General features: G+C 39.6%; 1 protein-coding gene across 4 annotated transcripts in view; it reads left to right on the plus strand.

The window, feature by feature from the left end:
* Positions 1–21587, plus strand: part of DIDO1 (death inducer-obliterator 1) — a 49944-nt gene that overhangs the window by 22986 nt on the left and 5371 nt on the right. For 3 of the 4 annotated variants that reach the window (XM_065849610.2, XM_065849613.2, XM_065849612.2), the window contains 9 exons: positions 9799–10279; positions 11092–11251; positions 11945–12061; positions 12285–12392; positions 12812–12947; positions 13074–13620; positions 14151–14304; positions 15265–15354; positions 15710–15905. In XM_065849610.2, the coding sequence (XP_065705682.1) occupies positions 9799–10279; positions 11092–11251; positions 11945–12061; positions 12285–12392; positions 12812–12947; positions 13074–13620; positions 14151–14304; positions 15265–15354; positions 15710–15905 (1989 nt within the window). Of the gene's footprint in view, positions 1–9798; positions 10280–11091; positions 11252–11944; positions 12062–12284; positions 12393–12811; positions 12948–13073; positions 13621–14150; positions 14305–15264; positions 15355–15709; positions 15906–17762; positions 18104–21587 lie in introns of those variants that run through there. The other variant, XM_071815635.1, reaches the window with a different exon arrangement.

Raw genomic sequence — 21587 nt, forward strand, 5'->3', positions numbered from 1 at the left:
GGCTCATTATCTGTTAAGATCATCCAGGTGTTTGTGGGGAAGCACCATCCAAAACGATTACTGAAACATTTCAGTGTGGTAGCGGATTAACATACATCTTAGAATAACAGGAACCATTATTTTTAGTTACACTGAAGGAGGACAAACTTTAAACAGCATAATACATAAACAAGTTTTTTCCAGAAGGAGCCACAAAAGCAGTTTGCATCCACTCCTTGTGTGATTCTGCTGAGAACTTTTATACGTAGTTTTACACTAATTAATATCATGTTTTGCATTTGTAACAGTGTTTGCCCACTACATTCGCTGCTGCCCTGTGAAAAGGGAGTAAAGGAACCCTTCAAACCTGAAGTTTGCTGATGCAGAAGTTTCTCAGCAGTATCAGTGTGTATGTCTGAAGCACCTGAACTCAGGTTTTCTGCTTGATAGAGCAAAACTTGAGACTTCTGTATTTTTACTGTTAATTGTCAAATAGAAGTCAGCAGCAGATGTATGAGCAGTTTTAAAATAGCAAATGAATCCAGAAGGAGGAGAAAATGGTAGACATTTGCAGTATCCATATTTTTAAACTACCTAGTTGTAAGTATACTATAGTAACTACCCATCAGTGCTTCAAATCTTTGAGGTTCAGCTGACTTACCTTATTAGACTTAAATACAGGATGTCCTGTGTTTGTAGTACCTCCTGCTTTACAGCAGTGAATTGTGGAGAGAGCTTAATGCTGCCACCTCGTGGAGGTGGAAGGGCAGGTTTGTAGCACCCTGCCTCGGGTGATATAAATTTCCTTTTATTATCCCCTTCTGTTTTCTTCATTTCTTCTGCAGTTAAATTTTCCTACACCCAAGACCTATTCACAGAGTTAAAAATTACAGACACAAGGGGCACTTGGGCTGCTTTGTTCCTGTACACGTCTAACAAAATACGGAGACGTAAAGGGAATGTATCCCCAATAGGGATACATCAGAAAATGTGCGTACCAAAATGCTTAGATTATAGCATACATAATTTATGTGGTGGGTTTTTTTTGTTTGTTTTTTGGGTTTTTTTTTGTTTTGTTTTTCTGTGATAACAGTATGATGACAGGAAAGAAAGGACATATATCACTGTAAAGACAGCAGGGGAAATGTAGTACACTCAGGACAGCAATTATGACTCAGGAGGTAGAAGTGTAGGAAGCTGTAGTGTTGTGAAAACAAAAAAATAAGGCCTTGTCTGCACATGGACTGGTGCCAGTTTAATGCTTCTCTTCAGGCAAGATTGACCCAACTTAAGTTGTGACTGTTAACTGAGTGCAGTGTATGTGGATATTCTGCTCTTGGTTCAGCTATTAAAAATACTCAACTACTAACTACAAAAAAATATTTACTTAAAGTGAGGAGCTGTTCTTAAGTCATAAGTATGTTTGTCTGCAATGACTGAAATTGTAGTTAAACTTATTGCCCTGGTTTTGGTCTGAGTGCTTCCCCATAGGATAAACAAGCCTGTGCCAGGTTCCATACTGTTGTAACTAAATTACTTCTGGCATCTGAATTAACTCCTTGAAAGCTCAGGTATCTTTACTTAATGCTATATTCTGTAATGTAAACCCATACTAAGAGGCAATAAGTATTGAGTAGTACTAGGGGAATAAAAATTATTTACTTTATGCTACTGGCCATTTTCTGGGACCTGTGGCTGCTGTTTATGTAGGTCTGGCCTTAACCCTTTGTAACTAGCAGAGTTCTCAGAAAAGCTGCTAACAAACCAAATAATGATCAGAATACCTAAGACGAGTCTGCCAGAACTTCTGAGAAATTCACGCTGGATATCTTCTGGCTTTGCAAAGATGGTAGTACAGGAGTGGCTGGTGTGAGGCAGCTCTGGTGCTGAACTTGAACCCCAAGGCCTGTGCTGGGGCTGCCTGTGCTCCCAGCTGTGCTGTGGGCTGAGGCAGAACAGTGGTGGCTGCTGAAGCCACCATCCCCTGGGACCCAGTCCGTTAAAGGGAGCGGTGGGATCCTTGGAGAGCAATTTATCATCTGGCTGTGAACTCCTGGAGCTCCCCTTCTCTGCTCTACAAGGTATGTTACATCTGCCTGGCAGCCACCTGAAGATTTTTGCAGTGTCCTTTTAAGTTAGGAAGGTTGGTCCCTGCTGCTGGCGTGTCCTGTTTTGCCTTTGAAGCACCCCCAAGGTGCTTGGAGGACAGAAAGGCAGCGCTCCTGCCACAATAGCTGCCTGGCTTCAGTATAAGGGGAGATATTTGGGGGACAGAAACCTGGTACAACCTCCGAATGCACTTTGAAAATCAGGGTGGTTTACCTCTTGTCATCAACACTGAAAGTGATGAAGGTTTGATTAAAAAAAATCACCACCCTCTATTGCTGTTCTGCTTTTTTTTACTAATACTACTTTAGTTCTTTGAACTTGCTCACTTGACTGCATAGCCAGTGAAGATCTTCCTCTGCTAGTCCCCAAATAAAAGGGGTTTTTTGGGGTGATCTCTTGCACTTTGGCGTCAAGTTTTGCTGCTAATCTTGGTGCTGAGGATTTGTTGTGTCTGATCTGTACTGAACTCGGAACCTGAAGATGGCCTGTGCCTGCAAGGAGTGCTGATACCAACCCATAAATGGTCTGGAAAATACGGAGCCCTTTGTTTGCAGCAGCAGATAGTGCCTCTCACTCAGGAGTTGGTGTAGTTGTGAAGATGTAGTGGTCTAATGTAGATCCCATAAAATCACTTTATTTCATGTAGATTAAAACAAATCTTTGAGTGTCAAAGCTACAGATTTGCATGAGCACAGCTACAGCCTTGGCTTGAAAGCAAACAAATCACCACCACAGAAAAGGTCTTTGTGTCAGAATTTCTTAAATTAATTTAACTTTGAAACTGGGTTTACTTACTTTGTGTGCCTGAATGTAAAGGCTTGGCACACAGGCAGCTTAATTAGGAGCTTCTCGTGGTGAAGATTAGAACTGATAAAAGGCTTTTGCAGAAAACCAGCTGGACAGGAGGCACACCTTCGAAACAGGAGTGTTTGATAATAAAAGTTTGATTTGGTCTTGATATTAGAAGCAGACACATTCCGTAGGCAATTAGCCGTGAAAACTAACAGAGACCTCTTTAAGAAGAGTTCGACACTTGGAATTATTCAGAACTAACACTCAGCTAACTTTGAGAGAAATGACAAAAAGTTTAGCAAAAACAGGTTTCAGGGAAGCACCAGCTGAACGGCAGAGGAGCTGCAGCAGTTACAAACCAGCTCACCGTGAGCACCCGGGGCAGCGGGTGCTCAGTGCCACCAGAGGGTGCTTCAGTGGCACTGAGCAGGAGCGGCCGCGACGGGTCCGAGGTGTCAGGGGGTGACTATGCACAGGCTGCTCTCGAAGAACGGCTTCAAACGGGTAAGTAACTTGCCATTGTAAAGTGCTTTAGAACTGACAGCAAAAGCACCCGCTCACCCGTGTATTTTGTTCAATTTTTGCAAAGTTAAATAATGCATCCAAATGTTTCACTTCAGAAGAAATATCCTGGATTCAAGTTCGATACCAGGCACTGCATTGGGGTGGATGGGTTGGTTAGAATTCTGCTCTGTTCGGAGTTTTGGGGTCATCCAACAAGTCCATTTAGGACATGGGATCAGTGGCAAAGAGAAGCTGTTGGAACACCACCAGCTTTGAATTTGAGAAATCCTGCCCATCCTGCATTTCAGCAGTTTTACAAAGGGGAGAATGCAGTTCCTAAATTTGCCAATATTGGGAAATAGGGGCGAGGTGTTTGATCTTCTTCATCCTTTTCTGCTGTGGTGTGTGCCGAAACGTGCTGCCCTCACCCGTAAGGGTCAGCCCGGACCTGCAGCATGTTGGGACAACATTCAGAGCACGGGGCAGAGCAGCTGCCTGCGGCTGAGCCGGGAGGAGCCACAGGACCACACAACTCTGCAGGACAGTCCCACGGGCTGGGTCTGAGTGGCACTCTGCTGGCTGGGCTTTTCTGTGTGAATTCCTAAGTAGGTTATTGCTTCTGGCTGATCTTTTCAGACCTGCATTCCTATCAGATGTTAAAGCTGTTGTCAAGGCCCGTGCTGTTGCCTGTCTTCAGAGATCAACTCTTCTCAAAATACATAATTACTCAGCTCTGGCCAGCTTTTTTTTTTTCAGGCTGTAGGAGAATGCCTTCTGAAGGGTATTTTTGCCTTTTTAACAACTGCAAACTGCACTAGTGTGAATTTTCCTCCCTCTAATTTGGTATTAATTTTTTTTTAAATAAATCCTTTTAAGTGAGTAAATGATCCACTTTAAAAAGTGGATGACAGGTGGCTGTATTCTGCTTCTTAGGTTTTATTCATAGTGTGGAATGTTACAGAAATCTTATTACAGAACATCACTGAATGTTAGTAACCAACTTTCTTACTGTTAGTGCCTTATCACCCTGTATGCTGTGCATACTTCTGAAAGTTACTTGTGGTTGTGTTGTTTGTCTTGTTTTTCCTAAAGCTCTCTATTTTAGTGACAGAGGAGCATGAAAAGTACCTGTAGAACCCCCACGTTTCAACAGCTTCTGGGCTGGCCAAGGTTCACCGATGCACCCAGCAGCGTCTCGTAAGGTGCCGAGTTGCCGACATCCTGTTCCCGCGGCGGAAAGTTCTGTGTGAGCTGGACAAACCAGTGCAGCCATCGGCCTGTGCTGCCCACACACTGCCTGGGGGAATTTTATCCTGGGGGGAACAAAAACTAAATAAGTGGAGATGGAGGAGAATGCAGGGGAATGTTAAGACAGTATTAGACACTAGAGGCGAGAACTCTGGTTGTATGAACAGCTAAATTTTTAATTCTGTAGGGAAACTTCTCATAATTAGTACTGTGTAACAACCAGCTTGCACAGCTGCAAGATAGCTTTTGCAAAAGTCTCTAGCGATCTGTAGTAAAAGCTTTAAAAAAAAAATTCTGAGCCTTACAGGCTCATTATGAGACAGGCTATTCAGGAAGTGTAACTGCACATGGTTTATCTACACATCTTCTAAAACTTAGTATCAGCTACAGGAAGAAATTACAGATCTGTGAAGAACTGCAGTTTGAATAATTTTAAAATTTTGCATAGAAAAGTAATAGCCCATTTTTTCTGGTATTTAGAAATTGGATAAAACTAGAGAATGTCTCCAGCAAAATAACCTGTCACAAATGAGATAAACAGAAACTAGGGATGCTTGTGGTGCTTTTTTGAAGTGGCTTTTAAAGCTATTCCAAAGAAAGATTTGGTGGAGGGGAAAGGAGGAAGAATCAAAATAGGCTTGAATGCAGAATACAGAAATACTCTGAGGAGGTCAGAGGAAGAGCAAAATTTCCTTTGGGTAATTCCCGTGCTGGTGGTGTAAAACACAACCTCCCAGTGAGGTGAGGGAATATGATAGATGTGTATCCCACAAATCCTCCACACAAATGGCGCTGCACTGTGGAAGTCGTTCTTGAATTGGTGCTCAACAACCACATTATGATGCTGAAACGTCGATGCTGAGATATACAAAATGAAGTACATGTTGCCATTGGGTTTTCAACATACCCCTCTGTAACACAATAGATAAAGTGGTGGTTACGTCCTCCACCTCTTACAGAAGTTTTGTTCTTAACTGCCTGTTGTAACATTTGGCTGAGCTTCACGGGGAATTTCCTTAGGGGACGGGGACGGCTTCTGTGTCTGTTGACATCTAGTGGGAGAGATGGTAGTGATGTCTGTAGTGAACACACCATGGTAACGCTGTTCCTTAAGCCTTGCGTGGAATGCATTTTTTCTGCCAGGGGATTCCCTGGGTTTCTCTCTGGAGAGGAGCCAACTCATTAGCTCCATCTGCATCTTTCAGTCTTTTTAGCCTGTGCCTCTCTTCAGTCAATAAGAATCCTTTTGCTGTCCTAATAAGTGGTTCACAGGACAAAATGGGGAAAATAGGAATTAATGTTTTGTTTTTAATATGTTTTCTAACATCAAGCCAAGGAGGCACATCTGTGTTCAGAAGTGCTGAAGAGAAGCACCACTAAACGCCTTATTCTGGCACTGATCTTCAGTCTGTGGTGAAACTCTGTGTTGTTCTGTCAGGCTGGATAGCAGTCATCTCCATCCTTTTATTTCAAATTTAAGAGCATTTATTGTAGGTACACTGAGGCTACTGATGGAAAAGACTGGAATCATCACAGTATGAAATCTGGTGGCCAGTAGGTACAGTAGCCATTGACTGGGTCGTGTCTTCATGGACTGCAAGGCCAAGCAATTTGAAACCTGTGGTCTGACAATACCTGTCCCATTGTATCTCGGATCAATTACTGAGGAACTGTAATATCCATTCAGAAGTTAAACCTGGTGTACAGCTCTCTGAGAAGACTACAGATTTCTGTTAACCTCTTCCAAACATACACGTGCCATAGTTCCATACCTGTCGGGAGCCAGGGTAAGCTTGGGGTGCTCGTGTTGCCCCACAGGAGACATCTCCTGCACCATCCTCATGCTCGGCTCATGCTGGGGCACCTTGGATCCAAGACCCATGTAACAACACAGTGAGTTGGTTCCGATGAATTACATGGCAGCACATTAATCTTGCCAATAAAACCCAAAACTTGATAGGACAAAAATTCTGGGTTCTCATAGTCAGGATAAGAGGTTTTTTTAGATTAGATTCATCTACAGCCATCACAGGTCAGTTACGTATGTCAGATTTAAATAGTCTTGATTCTCTGTCAAAATGTGCACACTATTTGACAGTGTCCTTCAAATAGTGTTCTGTAAATTTGCAAAAATACTGGGTAGATGTGCTGAATAACCTCCATGTGACTGAGTACAAAATCTGTACCATCAACTTCTCAACAAGTACTGCTAGGCAGGCAGTTTTAATAGCTATAAAGTAGTAGTCTAGTTTGAAACTGTTAAACTTTCATGAAGCTTATTAAATATTTGCACATTATTGGCTAAAGAAACAGGATTACACCCCTTATTTTCAAAACCTTTCTAAATAGTCATGATGTGCACTTGACAGAATAAAGGATGCTTCTGCATCTTGGACACCTAACTGATTCTGCTGCCCTTCAACCCTGGGAACTTCAATCTACCTTCATACTAGTACATTTATTTCTTTAACACATACGTGTTCTTACTATGATGTAGCTGTAAGATAGAAAGGTTTGTGTTGTGAATACAGTTCTCAAACATACAACATCTGATTGACACAAAACATCTTGGCTGTTCTATGTTTAGTTTTATCAATGTAGTTCTTGTTAACTAATTTGAACTAATCACTAAAAAGATATCATATAGAGGATTAAATACAAGATTAGAATTTCACATTTTGTACTTCTGCTGTAAACCAAAAGAACTAAATGTCTTAGCACTGGGAACTGAATTTTACTGTTGTCGTTTTGAAACCCAAGCTGTGCTGTCCTGCCTTTCCATGACAATTCACAGGAATGTCCTTCTGTCCCACCTGCCTGACAAGGTACAGTTCTGTGCAGAACACACAATAAACCAGGAAAAAGAGAATGGAAGTAGAGTAATTCCTGCAGTGTTATCAGTGTGTGCGTTTTGGATATTCACCTCTCGATTCAGGGCTTTTAAAAGAGGTTGGCTTTTTACCTCTGTTATATTCTGGGTGCTGAATTTGACCAAACCATCAGGAATATTCCCTGATCCCCCTTCTCCCTCCCAGGATTGCCAAAGCCTCCAACAGTCGGGGCAACGAGATAGGGGAGGGTGGGATGGACGGACGGACAGACAGACGGACAAGAAGATGCTGTGGGTCACATGGGAGGGATCTCACAGTAACCAGGACCAGTGGGAATAGTGTGAGAATAATAATATACTTTCAAAAAACATCTTCACATTCTTTGAAATTACTTAATGTATTACAGCAGCTGATTTTGGTTTACACTTTAAGTAGCTGAATCTTAGAAAAAATCCTCAAGGTATCTACTTGTCAAATGCGTTTAGGAAAAAAACAAATCAGGATAAACGTATAATGTTTCTGGGTATTCTGGCTTCTCCGTGTTTTCCAGCAGAAGCAGCACACAACCCCATACTGAGCCTTACAGAAGTTCAAGTACAGCATCATTTCTTAGTTGATCTTAACCACCTGTTTCTGTATTTGTGGTAAAACTGCCAGCAGTGAGAGCCCATTGAAAGAAGCTGGGGTTAGAAGCGCCTTTCTGCTGCAAGCACATGCTGACATTCTGGTGGTACCTGAATGTTACGGAGAAGGGTTATAAGGTCGTTTCCTCCCAAAATGAGAGTGTATCACGTTATTTCTCTTTAATATTTCAAAATCTTCCCTGATTTTTGAGGGATGTTTCCATTGGAAGCTTGTGCTGATTTCTTGAACCAGATTTCACAGGAATGGTTCATCCCCTTCAAGTCTGTCTCGGAACAGATTGGGCAATTTTGACCCTTTCTAGTAATTTCAACCCTCATTACAGGAGAGCTAGAAGGTGAAGAGGGACCTTTTGGTCCTTGGTAAAGTTACTGAAAGTTAAATTCCTGGCTCTTTCCCTGCAAAGTTGCATTTTGCAACCAGAGCTTCTGGGCTAATTCATCTACAGTTTTCACTAGCTACAAACATCAGATGAGAAATTAATTTGCCAACTGGTCAGTGGTTATGTGAAAAAAAAGGCATGGGAGAAAACTTGGTTTTTCTTATTGGAACAATTGCATTTCAAGAGTTGGTTTTGGTTGTTTCCATCAGAAAACTTCCCTGTTTGAGCTGTCAGGATAAAAGTACCAGCGTTAGTTTGCTGTAATGTCTTGTAAATTATGTTTTGTTTGCTGAGAGCGGGGGGGGGTGGTGGTGGTGGTGGTTTTGGCTTTTTTTGCTGTGTTGAATTTTTCCTGTCAGTGCCAGAAGGTGGACAAATTAAATCCTATCTGAAGAAATATTTGCTGTTGAAGTCCTGTGCAAGTGTAACTTCAACATGTGTGAAAACTGGAGCCTTTATTTATACTTTATGAATTTTCTTATCTATGCACGTATGAATTATTCTATTAACATCAGGAAAAATATTTAAATGCAGAATCTGAATATTGTGAACGGAATAGTTTGAGAATGGGAATTAAATGGCCGTAGCCTGAGCATCAATATTAATGTTTAATTATTCTATAAATCTAGAATTTAGCTAGGAACTGAATAGGAAGATCTCCTGTTAGTTTATGGCAATGTCATCACTATGGTATTCATGCTAGCAACTAAGTAGATTAAGCAACTTCTCTCCTATGCAGTTTGTCTTTGCTCTTTAAAATGAAAGATCTGGGTGAAAGGGTTTATTAAACTTCAATAATCCTAAACTTAATGCAGTTTCAAATTATGGACTCTGTCATTGGCTCAGCCCTGGGATAAACTGGTTCCCTAAGATACTATGAGAATTTTTCTGTTTAAATGTCAAATGTGGGTTGTATTGTATTGTGGGTTTTGGTTTGGTTTTTAATGTGTGGAAGTTTGGGCTGGTTTTGAAGCTTAACCATGAAACCCCTGAAATCCCACTCAGGAATCTTTGAAGGTGGTGCCTTTTTTTTTTTTTTTCCTAGTTTCCTTGAGTAGATTGTAACTACAATTTTGAGCTTTCAGAGCCAAAGTGGAACTCTTTTTAAACTCTTTAGTTGGCATGTGAGACAAAATATTCTGAAGGATCAAAGACAAATTGCTTCAAAAAAGCTTAAATTGCCTTCTTGGTAATTATTTTCTAGAGATGTTATTTCACAGTCTTTTCTTTATAAATTGGTACCTGGTCTCCATGAATAGGAAGTTGTAAAGTTAAGCCTTTAATATTGTGTTTCCTTCTTTGTTTTAACAGCTCAAAGGGAAGAGAAAAGGAATGAGGATAGAGGAGAATCAGCATCCAAGAAAGCTGTTGCATCTCTTAAGGAGAAACAGACGCCTTCTCTCACTAAAAACCTTCCTTCCAAAAAGTCCCCGTCCTTCTCTAACACATCACTAGCGAAGCAGCCGCTTAAACCTTCTGCTGGAAGTTTCAAAGTTATAATTCCCAAGAAACCTTGGACTCCAGCAGGCAGTGCCCATCCGTCAGGCAGCGTTCCCTCATCGGGCACTGTTCCTTCCAAACAGTCAACTCTTTCGCACGGCTCATCTGTTTCCAAAAAACCAGCCACATCTTTTGGCTTGGGTGGAGGACTCAAAAAGCCTTCACCATCTTCCGTTTCTGCCGCGTCCGGAAGTAATCAAGCCAAAGCATCGGCCAGCCCTGTCCAGTCACAAACCAACTCACAGATTCGACAAAATATTCGACGGTCCCTAAAAGAAATTTTGTGGAAGAGGTGGGAATTCAAAGCACTTGATATATATAGGAAGCTACAACTAGAAGTAACTGTTTAGCTTGCAGACTTCTCTTTACTTCTTGATAAGGGATATTGAAGGATTTAATTTATACTACAAAATTACAAGTATAATTGGTATTCAGGTTTATATAAAAAAATAAACGTGTATGTAAAAAAGCCTTTAAAATAAAAGAAACATCACTGTTCCATTTATATTGAGGCAGATACAACTGAAAAATAAAACTACAGCATAAAAGCTTTTATAATGCAGGTGCTCTGGAGTTTTAAAATCTGGTGATGGCCGTGCTCACAGATGTGGAGGTTGTAGGGAACATAGTATAGGAAATATCATAATGAAAGGTTGATGGCTTACTGAAGTAGAGATTCCTTCCCCTCTCAGCACAGAAAACAGCAAACCCCCAAGGAATATTAAGCTAGTGCCAGCCAGCAATACTCACTGTAGAGCACTGCACTCTGGTATCGCCTCTGAAATGGAAATGCTGTTCACAGGGGAGAATGTGGGACTAAAGCTCGAGCGTGTGGGCTCTCGTGTGTCATTACAGCAGAGAAAACCCTGTGAAACCTGCCTGGATTTCCCCAGGGGTGCTCAAGGACAGCAGGGGAGGATCCCAGAGCTCAAGAGTTCAAAGTCCTGAGATAGACCTGGGCTTTGCGATGTCTTTTCAAGGAGTCCCAAGTCCTCCCTGAGCGAGGAGCAGCCTGGGTTGGCTCCTTTGAAATGTTCGTTTGATGAATGTACCTGAAGATTCACGCCTAACATAAATGCACGTACCCTTCTTTGTTTTTAACAGAGTCAATGATAGCGATGATCTGGTCATGACAGAGAGTGAAGTAGGGAAAGTAGCTCTCAATATTGAAAAGGAGATGTTTAATTTGTTCCATGTTACGGACAACAGATACAAGAGTAAATACCGTAGCATCATGTTCAATCTCAAGGACCCCAAAAACCAGGTTTGGAATTTCCTTAAACAGTAAACATTTATTGAAATATACTGCTGTTTTTTAATGATATGTCAAACTGCCACCTCAACATTAAGAGTTTCAAGATGGAGACTTATGAATTACAAAATGTTATTACAAAGCCATTCAAATCTTCAAATAAAATTTTACCCAAGTAGGAGTTCTAAGTCTACGTTAGCTGGTCATGTGTATTTGTTAAGTTTGGGCATTTGGTATGAAATATTTAGTAACAGAACGGCTTTCTTAAAATAAACACAGACTTTATTGATTCCTCTTCTTGTGACAATCTGTAGGATGTGTTGAGTACTGCCCATGTACATGACCATATTTATGATTTAAAATAAAAAACAGATGCGGGTACAGATGAAAATATTCACTAGAGGACACTTGAAACTTTTTAAAAAAATGTTACAATAGATATGAAATAGCAGAGTGGCTGTTCAACTTCTGACATTCCTATTCAATTATATTCATAGTTCTTTATGATAACGAGGAAAATTTGTACTTGGTGTTTATTTCCTCCTTATGATTGCTGCACCTTTCCACATTTGCTTATAAGTAGCCAGTGTTTTTAATAAGGAATTAAGAAACTAGAACAGGTTTTGCCTGTTCAGCGCTGCAAGTCTTGTTAGTTCCCCAAGCAGTTTCTCTTCACTATAGCAACAAAGTCTGGTTTGTTTTCAGGGACTTTTTCATCGTGTCCTTCGGGAGGAAATCTCGCTGTCAAAACTAGTGAGAATGAAACCAGAGGAACTTTTATCTAAAGAACTGTCTGTATGGAAAGAGAAACCAGCTAAGGCAGTAAGTAACTTTATTTTCCCGTGTCCTTAAATACGAATTAAGAGCAAGTTTTCCAGCCCTTGCCTCCCGTTTTATGTTAATGCACCATTTTCTTCCTAATGAAATACTAATAATGTTTAGGTTCAATATAGTTTTTCTCTACCACCAGCCAAATGATAACAAAGTATGGAATAAAATCATAAAATAAATATGTGGACGTTTTACCAAAACGGTTTTGTTTCAGGTGATAGAGTCAAGAAGCAAATCTCATGAAATCAAGAAAACAGCTGTAAAACGGGAACATGTGCCAGCTGTGAATATGGAAGATTCTCCGCCAGTGTCTGATTCCGATGTAAGTATTGGCTATTGCTTCAGCATGAACATGTCAAGAGAGATCAGCAATGCAGGTTGTTCAGTGGACCGTAAGGACACTATTAGTGAGTAGGTGTGCTGTGACCATTTTTCCTTTTAGTTTGAAGGAATGCAACAACCAAATGATAGGTGTACTTTGCATGCATTTCTAAAACGCTGTGTATTTTTCAGCCCTTGCTGTTTATTTACAGAGAAATCTTTTATTTCTGAACATTAGCTATCCACAACATCATGGAATGAAATGAGGACAAATATTTTTTGAGAACTCTGACATTATGAGCTTTTACCAAGGCCTTTAATATTTTTTTAAAGAACTGAAGTTAATTAACAGTTTCCAAAGTATTTTTTATGGTTGAAATTAACAATCAACTGGAATATTTTGTGTTTATTCACTTTTAGGAGCAGCAAGAGTCATCCCGAAGTGCCCCGAGTTTAAACAGTGCTCCTGCTCTGGATGTTTTTAGCAGTATGTTGAAGGATACAACAAGTCAACATCGAGCTCATCTTTTTGACCTGAACTGCAAAATCTGTACAGGTATCTACAGTGCTGACTTTGTGCGAAGTAAAAGAATGGTTATGTTAAGAGTATTGTTTCCTTATTTGTTTTTCTCCAAACTATTTCGTAAAATAGTAATCAAAAGTTTTTAAAATACATATATAGGTCAGATTTCAGCCTCGGAAGATGAGGTACCAACTAAGAAGATAAAGTCAACGGCCTCTGCTAAAAAGGCGGAGTCAAAATCAAAGCCTGAAGTTCAACCGAAGTATGAAAGTTCTGCACCATCCCCACCAGTAGAACCTGCCAAAGAGACTGTTCCTGAAAACGCAATGGAAACTGAAGTTGCACCAGCAGCAGAAACAGTTTCTCAGACAACCGTAGAAGGAACTTACATTCCTACAACCCAGGGCCACAACAACACAAATTCTTCTGTCCCTGAAGAGCCTCCTGCTTTTCCTGCTTCTTGTGCTGCAGGAGTTGTCACAACGGTGACAGTTTCAGGCAGAGACCCCAGGACAGCCATGAGCGGCTCCTTGGGGGTTGTGACACCAGCCCTACGTTCTGGTCCTGCAGCTGACAAAGTTTCAACAGGGGAGACAAAACAGGAGACTCCCAAACCAGTGATGACCATCCCCAAATCAATATTAACAAAACCATCGTCCTCACCAGATCCAAGATACTTAGCGGTTCATCAGTCACCCAATATCAAGTGCGTATATTTGATAGTAAGCCAAGCTGCTGAATCTTTAACGTTTTATCTTAATATGTCCTGTTCCCCTCCCCACAATCAAAAGGCATGTTCAACTTTAAAGTTCAGGTGACCTGATTCAGATTTTTCATTTACTATCTCCTCATTTACCTGCTTTAGTTGGTAGAATTTTGGGAGCATTTTTATTCAGAGCAAATTCTATTACTTGAGAATCTCAGGCACATACTGTTGACTCAATTAATGGGATATATATAATTCAGATTAGTTTGTTACAGTTACAGTGCTAACCTAATTTCCTAAAAGTCCTCTCTTTTGGCATCTTTTTGCCTGTCTGCAGCTACAAGTTTGTTTTCCGTTACTCCTTGCTTTTTTCGCTAATACCAAATTAACATCAACAAAGCATTTAGTAAAAATTCTGTTGTTTGTTTAAAATAAAGTACTTGATCAGTAGGAGGAGGGAAGAAAAGAAAAAAGAAGGGACCGTTCTGGTTTGTATTCTGTAACCTGTCTGTTTTGGATTTGTTTTGCAGTGTTGCAGAGCCACGCTCACCTCAAGACAGTGACACTTCCCTGTTCCTCTCTCGTCTCAACACCATTTGGAAAGGATTTATTAACATGCAAAGTGTGGCCAAATTTGTCACTAAAGCATATCCTGTGTCCGGGTGCTTTGATTATCTTAGTGAGGTCAGCACTGACGTGTTTCTGTGTTTAGAATCGATCTGTACTGCAGTTCGTGTTGCTCGAAAGGCTGGGGTCACTGTATCTTCTAATATTGAAACTGTCGCAGTGGGAATGGCATCTCTTGAGTAATAGGAAAAGTAGCTCAAGAAAAGAAAAAAAAAAGCTTCCTAAAAATTCCTCACAAATTTGTGAAGCATTCTCATGTTTTTAAACATATTTATATGTGTGTCAGGATGTAACATGGAATAGTACCTTTATTTTAGCTTCACTTTTTGAGAAGTTTTAGAGACAGTATTTTATAGCAGATGTCCTGCTCTGTTCTCACACGAGATGGGTCACTGATGTGATATACTGCAAAAGTTTGTTTTGGCTATGTTTTGGAAATATCATCCTTTTTCCTAATTTGCAAATCAGTCAGTTGGATGATATTATTCTGGGAGGGTGTACATTTAAATAATGAGATAGTACACAGGTTTATGCTAAAATTAATAAGCCTTTTTTTCTCTCTGAATAAGTGAATTTTATGTGACTGTTAGAAGTTTCAAACACAAGTATGTGTTTTAGGACTTTCATTAGTAGGGTTGGTGCTTTTTGCTGTTTCGCTAAAATGGGTTTCAGTGTCCTCGTGACTGGGAGTTCACTGGAATTCACGTGACTCGAGAAACTGAAAGGGTGGAGCAAATAGCAACTTCCCTATAAAAACAAAGCCAATAATGAGCACACAGACATTTTGCTGCTGTCCTTGTTGGGGAGTGCTTTTTCTCTTCCATGTATCCTTGTGGTAACATGTCATAGTAAAACACCTTGACATTTAGAAATAGCCCGGCTGAAATTAGAAATGTATGAAAATTTACTAAAATACTGCATTGTTGACTGGGCTGCTGGGATGGGGCAACCTGCACTGCTTTTAAATATTAAGTCTCTTGATTTTTCTCACACTGCCATGTAATACTTCTTGTTTAGGATTTACCAGATACAATTCATATTGGTGGGAGGATCTCACCGAAGACAGTCTGGGATTATGTTGGCAAACTCAAATCTTCGCTTTCTAAGGTATTCACTTAAAATCCTTTGCAAAACCCAGAAGAAAAATGCAGCAATTTAAATGTCAGCTTTTTATAATATATATTAGTAAACAGCAACTACTCATATAGATCACACCTGGAAAGCTACCGACACCACTTATTCCTTTGTAATTTTTGACTTATTGAAGAAACCTGTTCATTGAGCTGCAGATCGCTTGATCTGCATAATAGTTACATCTTCATGCTGTTTATTCATTTGTGACGACTGAACATAAATAAGTGATAAATGTCCAATTTATTTTTACCCCTGGAATTTGCCCTTTACCATTTTATTTGCTGGTATGTTACAGGTTGCATTTTTCCACTTTGCTTTTGTATTACAGGAATTGTGTTTGATCCGTTTCCATCCTGCAACAGAAGAAGAAGAAGTTGCCTATATCTCTCTCTACTCCTATTTTAGCAGTCGTGGTCGGTTTGGTGTTGTAGCTAATAACAACAGACATATCAAGGATCTCTACCTGATCCCCCTGAGTTCTAAGGACCCAATTCCTTCAAAACTCTTGCCCTTTGAAGGCCCAGGTAAGCACAAACCAGGGGAGGTTAAATGCTAGGTAAAAATCAGAAAACAAAAGTCAATCTGAGACGAGTTGTTGTAGAATGTTTAAGCATTATTAAATTTTTCTGTATAAAACCAATTTTAAAGTAAGTAAATAGGGAAAAATTGGAAATCTAACTTGGTTCAAGGTAAAATTGTCTGACATTTACGTAGCCTTTACAACAAGATGCTTAAATACTATTAGGAGGAGGAGTTTACCTGTAAAGTCAAGTACGTGGAACAGCCTCTATATAAAAAAACAAAAACAAAAACCCACCCCATCTTCAGCAACCCATAAATCCACAAAACCTGGGTCCTTACAATCCATTCACCATCACGTAAATCAAGCAGGAAACTTGGTCCACAGAGGAGTCAAGAAATCTGTGAAGACAAAGGTAACACTTCCAGTGGTTTCGCTGTGTTGTCTTTGTCTCATGGTAACTCTCACGGTGCACAAGGTGTTCAAAATACTTTGTCCTAGGTGGTACAAACTCTACCCAAATCACTGACTTCTGACAATCGGTTTGTTGTGGAGGAATGGGATCCACATTCCTTAGGTCTAGTAGGTGGGATAGGCAGGTTATATTGTAATCTTCCGGTTTTAGATAAAATTCCCAGAACTGATGCTTGAGTTTTCTCCATGTTTGTGCCTTGAACATGGTGACAGAAGAACTGAAAATTAATTCAGCCACAAAGCACCCTCCTATTACAAAATTTGAAGTCATCTTCATCTGAGGATGGAGGAGCTGCATATGCCTAGTTTCCAAATAAGCATCTGGGGTTTTATATAAAATAGCAAAAAATAAAATTGAGAAGATGAAGAACTACAGGTTACAATTGTCATAACAGTGGTTTGCAAAATATTAAACGGTAAGTATGAAACAGCAAACGTGAAAGGAGCTGACCTTTTTGAGAAGCTGACTGTTTCCTACACCCCAAATACAAATTCAGGACTAAACTCAATAAAACATTCTCAGAGCTGATATTCAGGAGTAACAACGTACAGACCAGGTTTTCACATTTTAGTAGCATATGACTTGAACAGCCACAAGTGGTACATCATTAGTAAAATGCTCTCCCTTCCTGCATGAGATTGCAAAGGGCGCTTGCTCTGCATCTTCAGATAAGATTTTTCTCATACACTTCAAGTCTGTCTTATCTGTCCTCGAACAATGCACAATCACGTCATTGTTTTTAGGCTATAGCTAAAAAGGCAGGATTATTGCTATCTACATGAATCACATGGTGTATAATTTTTGAATCTGAGCACCTCATAGTCTTTAACTTACTGAATTGTTGAAAGGTAGGCAAAATGTGTCATTCCCATTTCATAGCCAAGGAATGAAATGCAAAACACTTCTGGCACAGGGATGTAAGCAAAGAGCCTTAACTCATGGACTAGTTCTTCCAGCCAGAACAAACTAAATACTCTTCTCTCTGGGTAGTAAAACACAAGAATGGGATTGGCTGTGGAATCAGCTGTAGATGTCTGCAGATGTTTGCTGGACTAGCGAATCACCTGCTTTTGGGAGGCACCCACCTAATTGTCGCTTACTTGCAGTCCTGTAGAAATTCCAGCTTTCCTTTTTATACTTCTTTTTGCTTTCCATTATGGATTTCATGTCAAATGAAACTTAGATCTTTGAAGGGTCGATAAATGTAGACAAACTCTAGCAAGTATTGGTAGAGGCAGTTGTAATGTCAGCCTGCTTTTGTCGAGTTGAAACTGTAAAAGTTTTTCAAAACTGGAGGGAATTCCTCAGAAGAAATACAGGTGTTTGCAGGTGTTCACGGGAGCAAATTTTATGAGTCAGTTTTTCAACTGAAATACATATTTATAGGCAAAGTGGATTAAAGGATAGCAAGAGGTACAAGGTTCCAAAGGCAGAGAGGCCACATGATATAACAGATCCATAAAAGACCCACTTAGAGTTCTGCCATCAGCTTGTGTCTTGGAAACTCCTGCAGCAGCCTTTACCTCATAGTTGTGCCAAGTTGGGTCATATTTTCAAAACACATCCAGTATCGGGGGGTAGAAAACTCAGGTAAGCTGTTCTGTTCTTGTGTATGTATTAATACCACAGCGTGAAAGAGATGTAATCCATACTTTTTAATAACATCTGATGGAATTTAATGCTTTTTCTTTCTTTCATAATCAATAAAAATATTTTACGGAAAGTGGTCATTGTCTTCTTAAAGTTAATCGTGTACCTTCCAGTAGAGCTGAGCGAGGACTCAAAGCATTGTGCTCTAGATAGCTTGAGATGATTTGATAAATATGACTGGATGAGGGGGAGGGAGAGGACACTAAACCCCTGCCACTCCAGAAATCCTGGTTAGAGGATATTCCAGCTGTATCAAACAGTTCATCAGGCACATATGGGTTACGGATTTCTCCTCTTTTCTGATGGACTGGGTTTGAAACACTACTGAGGACTTCTGAACTGCGCTAGTACCTAGAAGATCTACAAAAAACTTTGACATGGGTGATTTAAAAGCAGAGGAAAATGGAAGGTTATCCATATTTATTTTTAGTTCATCTCAAACATTTCTTACCAGATTTGATGTACCAGTAGGCTGTTCTGCAATGGTTTACTGTATGTGAATTTACTTGTCTGTCACATACACACTTGGGTTATTTAGCACTTTCATGTGTAGGTCTTAAAACACTTTGTCAAGAATAGTATAATCAGCCTTAATTACCAATAGAAAGAGTGGTTTATTATGGGATTTAGTGGCAATGTTAGGAATGTAACATAGATCTTACATAGTTAAACCAGAAAAGGATTCCACAAATTAAATATCTCTTTTGGTAGTTAACAGTAAGAAGTATGGGGTTTTTTTTCCTGAAGGCGTGAGATCTCCTGCTGTTTAGAATGCTGTTAAAAATGGCAACATATGGAACACAATTTTAATTGTATTGTTAGGTCTCTTTGAGCACCTGGTGGAAGGTGTCCCTGCCTTTGGCAGGGGGGTGGAACTAAATGATCTTTACGGTCCCTTCCAGCCCAAACCATTCCATAATCCTGTGATCTCGGCACGTACCATTACGAAAAGCAGCAGGACTAGGAGAACGTGGCATTACAAACCTTATTTTCTGTGCCAGCCACTTCAGTCAGCAATGGTACCTGAATGTGCCGCAGTGTTACAATGCAGGAAGTGATCTATATCCTAAATAAATCAGAGTTGTCAGTTGCTTACAGGATTAATTAGGACATGTGGATAAATGGTGTTAATATTTAAAGAAAATATTTGTATTGGTCTCTGCAGCTTAAAAATGTCCACCATGGGTATGCTTAGTCTGTTCCCGTGGTTTGTCAGTGACGTACAGAAATGGGGTGAAATTCTTCACCAGTATGGGGAACTTCTCTCGAGCTGATGAGGAGAGGGAAAGATGTGGCCATTATACGCAGAAATATGGTAAAACTAATTTAATGAAAAAATGCATTTAAGGGTAAGAAAAATATTCAATAGTCATATTTAGTATATCCTGTTCTAATGGATTTAGTTAGAGGATGTAACTCAACAAAACCAGCATGTGGACTTCAAATACATAGTAGTATAACAACTACTTTATAAATAATTAGCACTGAAAGCTGCTAACTGTGCCAGCACAGTTTTCAGCACTTTTTAAATGCTTGCTTGTGAAAGACAGTCCGTGAGCGATCGTTGCAGACTGCAGCCCACAGTTTCATGATTACCTAAAATTAGGCACTCAGCCTATTTATAAATATTGAGTAGGGACCTTTGACGTGTTGCTCTGGCTGTGTGTTCCATTCAAAAGAAGCATTTGATCACTTTGAACTGAGTGCACAGAGAAGCCAGGTTAGACGTAACTTCTGATACTTGTGTAAAATTACAGTATCAAAATGTGAAGTTTTAATGAGGTTATTATACGATGACTAAACAAATTATAATGTTCTTAGTTTGCTACTGGAATGTATTGTCTTGAAAGTGTGTTAAAATGTTACTGGTTTAATTAGTGACTTGATCTCTGTTTCTTACAGGGATTCAAAAGTGATTTTTCAGTAGTTGTTTTTTATCAGATATCCTGTCTGACAGATTTTTGAAACCTGTTCATTTCAGTTATTCAGTATTTGAGCCACAGAAGAACAGCAAATGCCTATTAGGAGTTTTTGGATGAGCACCAATTTGTGAGAGACTCTGCACTGGTCTACACTGACCACATGTGGAGCTGTTGTTCGTATGCTGATAAAGAAAAAATATAAAGTAAATTCACATACAGTGAACCATTTCTAACTCCTGAGTCTATTCTGACTGTAAATTGTCAATGCGTTTTTTCCCGCTTGTCTTGAATTGTGCCTTGATCTTATATAGTAATATAATTTCATTTAAGATAGTAAATTATTGTGAACAGAACTGCTAGAATGGCTTTTAGGCTGTGGGTGCAAATGAGTAATTGGATAAGTCAAATATTTATGTGGTACTTTCTGAGTAATCTTAGATTCATTGAAAATAATTATTTGTTTTGTTCCTGTCCTGCCTTATTTCATTGCACATCTCAGCATCCCAACCCCTCTGAAAGGGCAGATTCTTGTATGTACTGAATTGTTAGCAAATCTTAGGTCTGGTAATATAGCTGGTTAATTTTCCTCTTTTTTTTTTTTTTTTTTTCCCCTGAATATGAAAAGAAAAAATTGGCAACACTTAGTAACACTGAAATCTTGTGTTTCTCTGTTACTGCCTCCTGGCTGGATGCAAATAATAACTAATGGCACACAGGAGGGAAAGACAGTGGCCCTCAAATGAGGGCCCTTTGAAAGTCATTAAATCTACAAGTTAAACAGCCCCTTGCTGTACGGATTTTCTATACTTGCCACTAACTGTACGTTAAAGGATTTATTCCCTGCCATTCATTCTGGACACGTTTATCTTCCAGAAGTGCCAGTGGGAACTGTGCACGTAAAAGGAAGAAATACAGTAATGTAACGCAGACCTACAGACCTTTGTATTTTTCCTTTTTACCTAAAACTTTCCCGTCATTTTTAGATAAGACTTCCCCAAGGATTCAAGTCTGAAGGTTTCACAAAGGCCTAATTGTTTTTTACTGATAGAAAAGTCTTACAGCATCGAACAGAATCCTGCACCCCCTGCTCTGCACACCTGGGTCAGCCCCGACCAGGGAAATCAAACACCCAGTGGCCCTTGGCTTGTTTGCTACATTAGTTATCAGTTTCTCTGCTTCTTTCATTTAAAAATAATATCTAGCTGGAAAAAAAAATTAAGCAGGGAGTGGGTTACAAGCTTGAATGCTGTTTCCAAACACTGTTTGAGGTTATCATTTTAGCAATTACTGGTGTTTGTTTGACTTAGAGATAGACAAAATATTTATAGACTGGTGTAAACACCAATGTAGCCTTTTAGCACAGATTATAACAGAAATGTTTAGCTCAGGCTCTCTCACTTTTCAATATCTCTGTGTATGCAACGTATTTGCAAACTATTTAAAAGTAAATATGATTTTTCAGGGGAAGAGGTAGGAGTGGTTGAATAAAAACAAAAACGATGTAACAGTACAAAAAATGTGAAACCTTATTTGGTTTTGACCATTTTCAGAGACACTTTTTAATAACGATACTTGTTTCTTTGGTCTTTTATTAGAAATATCAGGGGAGGAATTAAAAATTTAGTATATACAAATATAT

Source organism: Patagioenas fasciata, chromosome 16 (genome assembly GCF_037038585.1).
Source record: "Patagioenas fasciata isolate bPatFas1 chromosome 16, bPatFas1.hap1, whole genome shotgun sequence".
NCBI lineage: Eukaryota > Metazoa > Chordata > Aves > Columbiformes > Columbidae > Patagioenas > Patagioenas fasciata.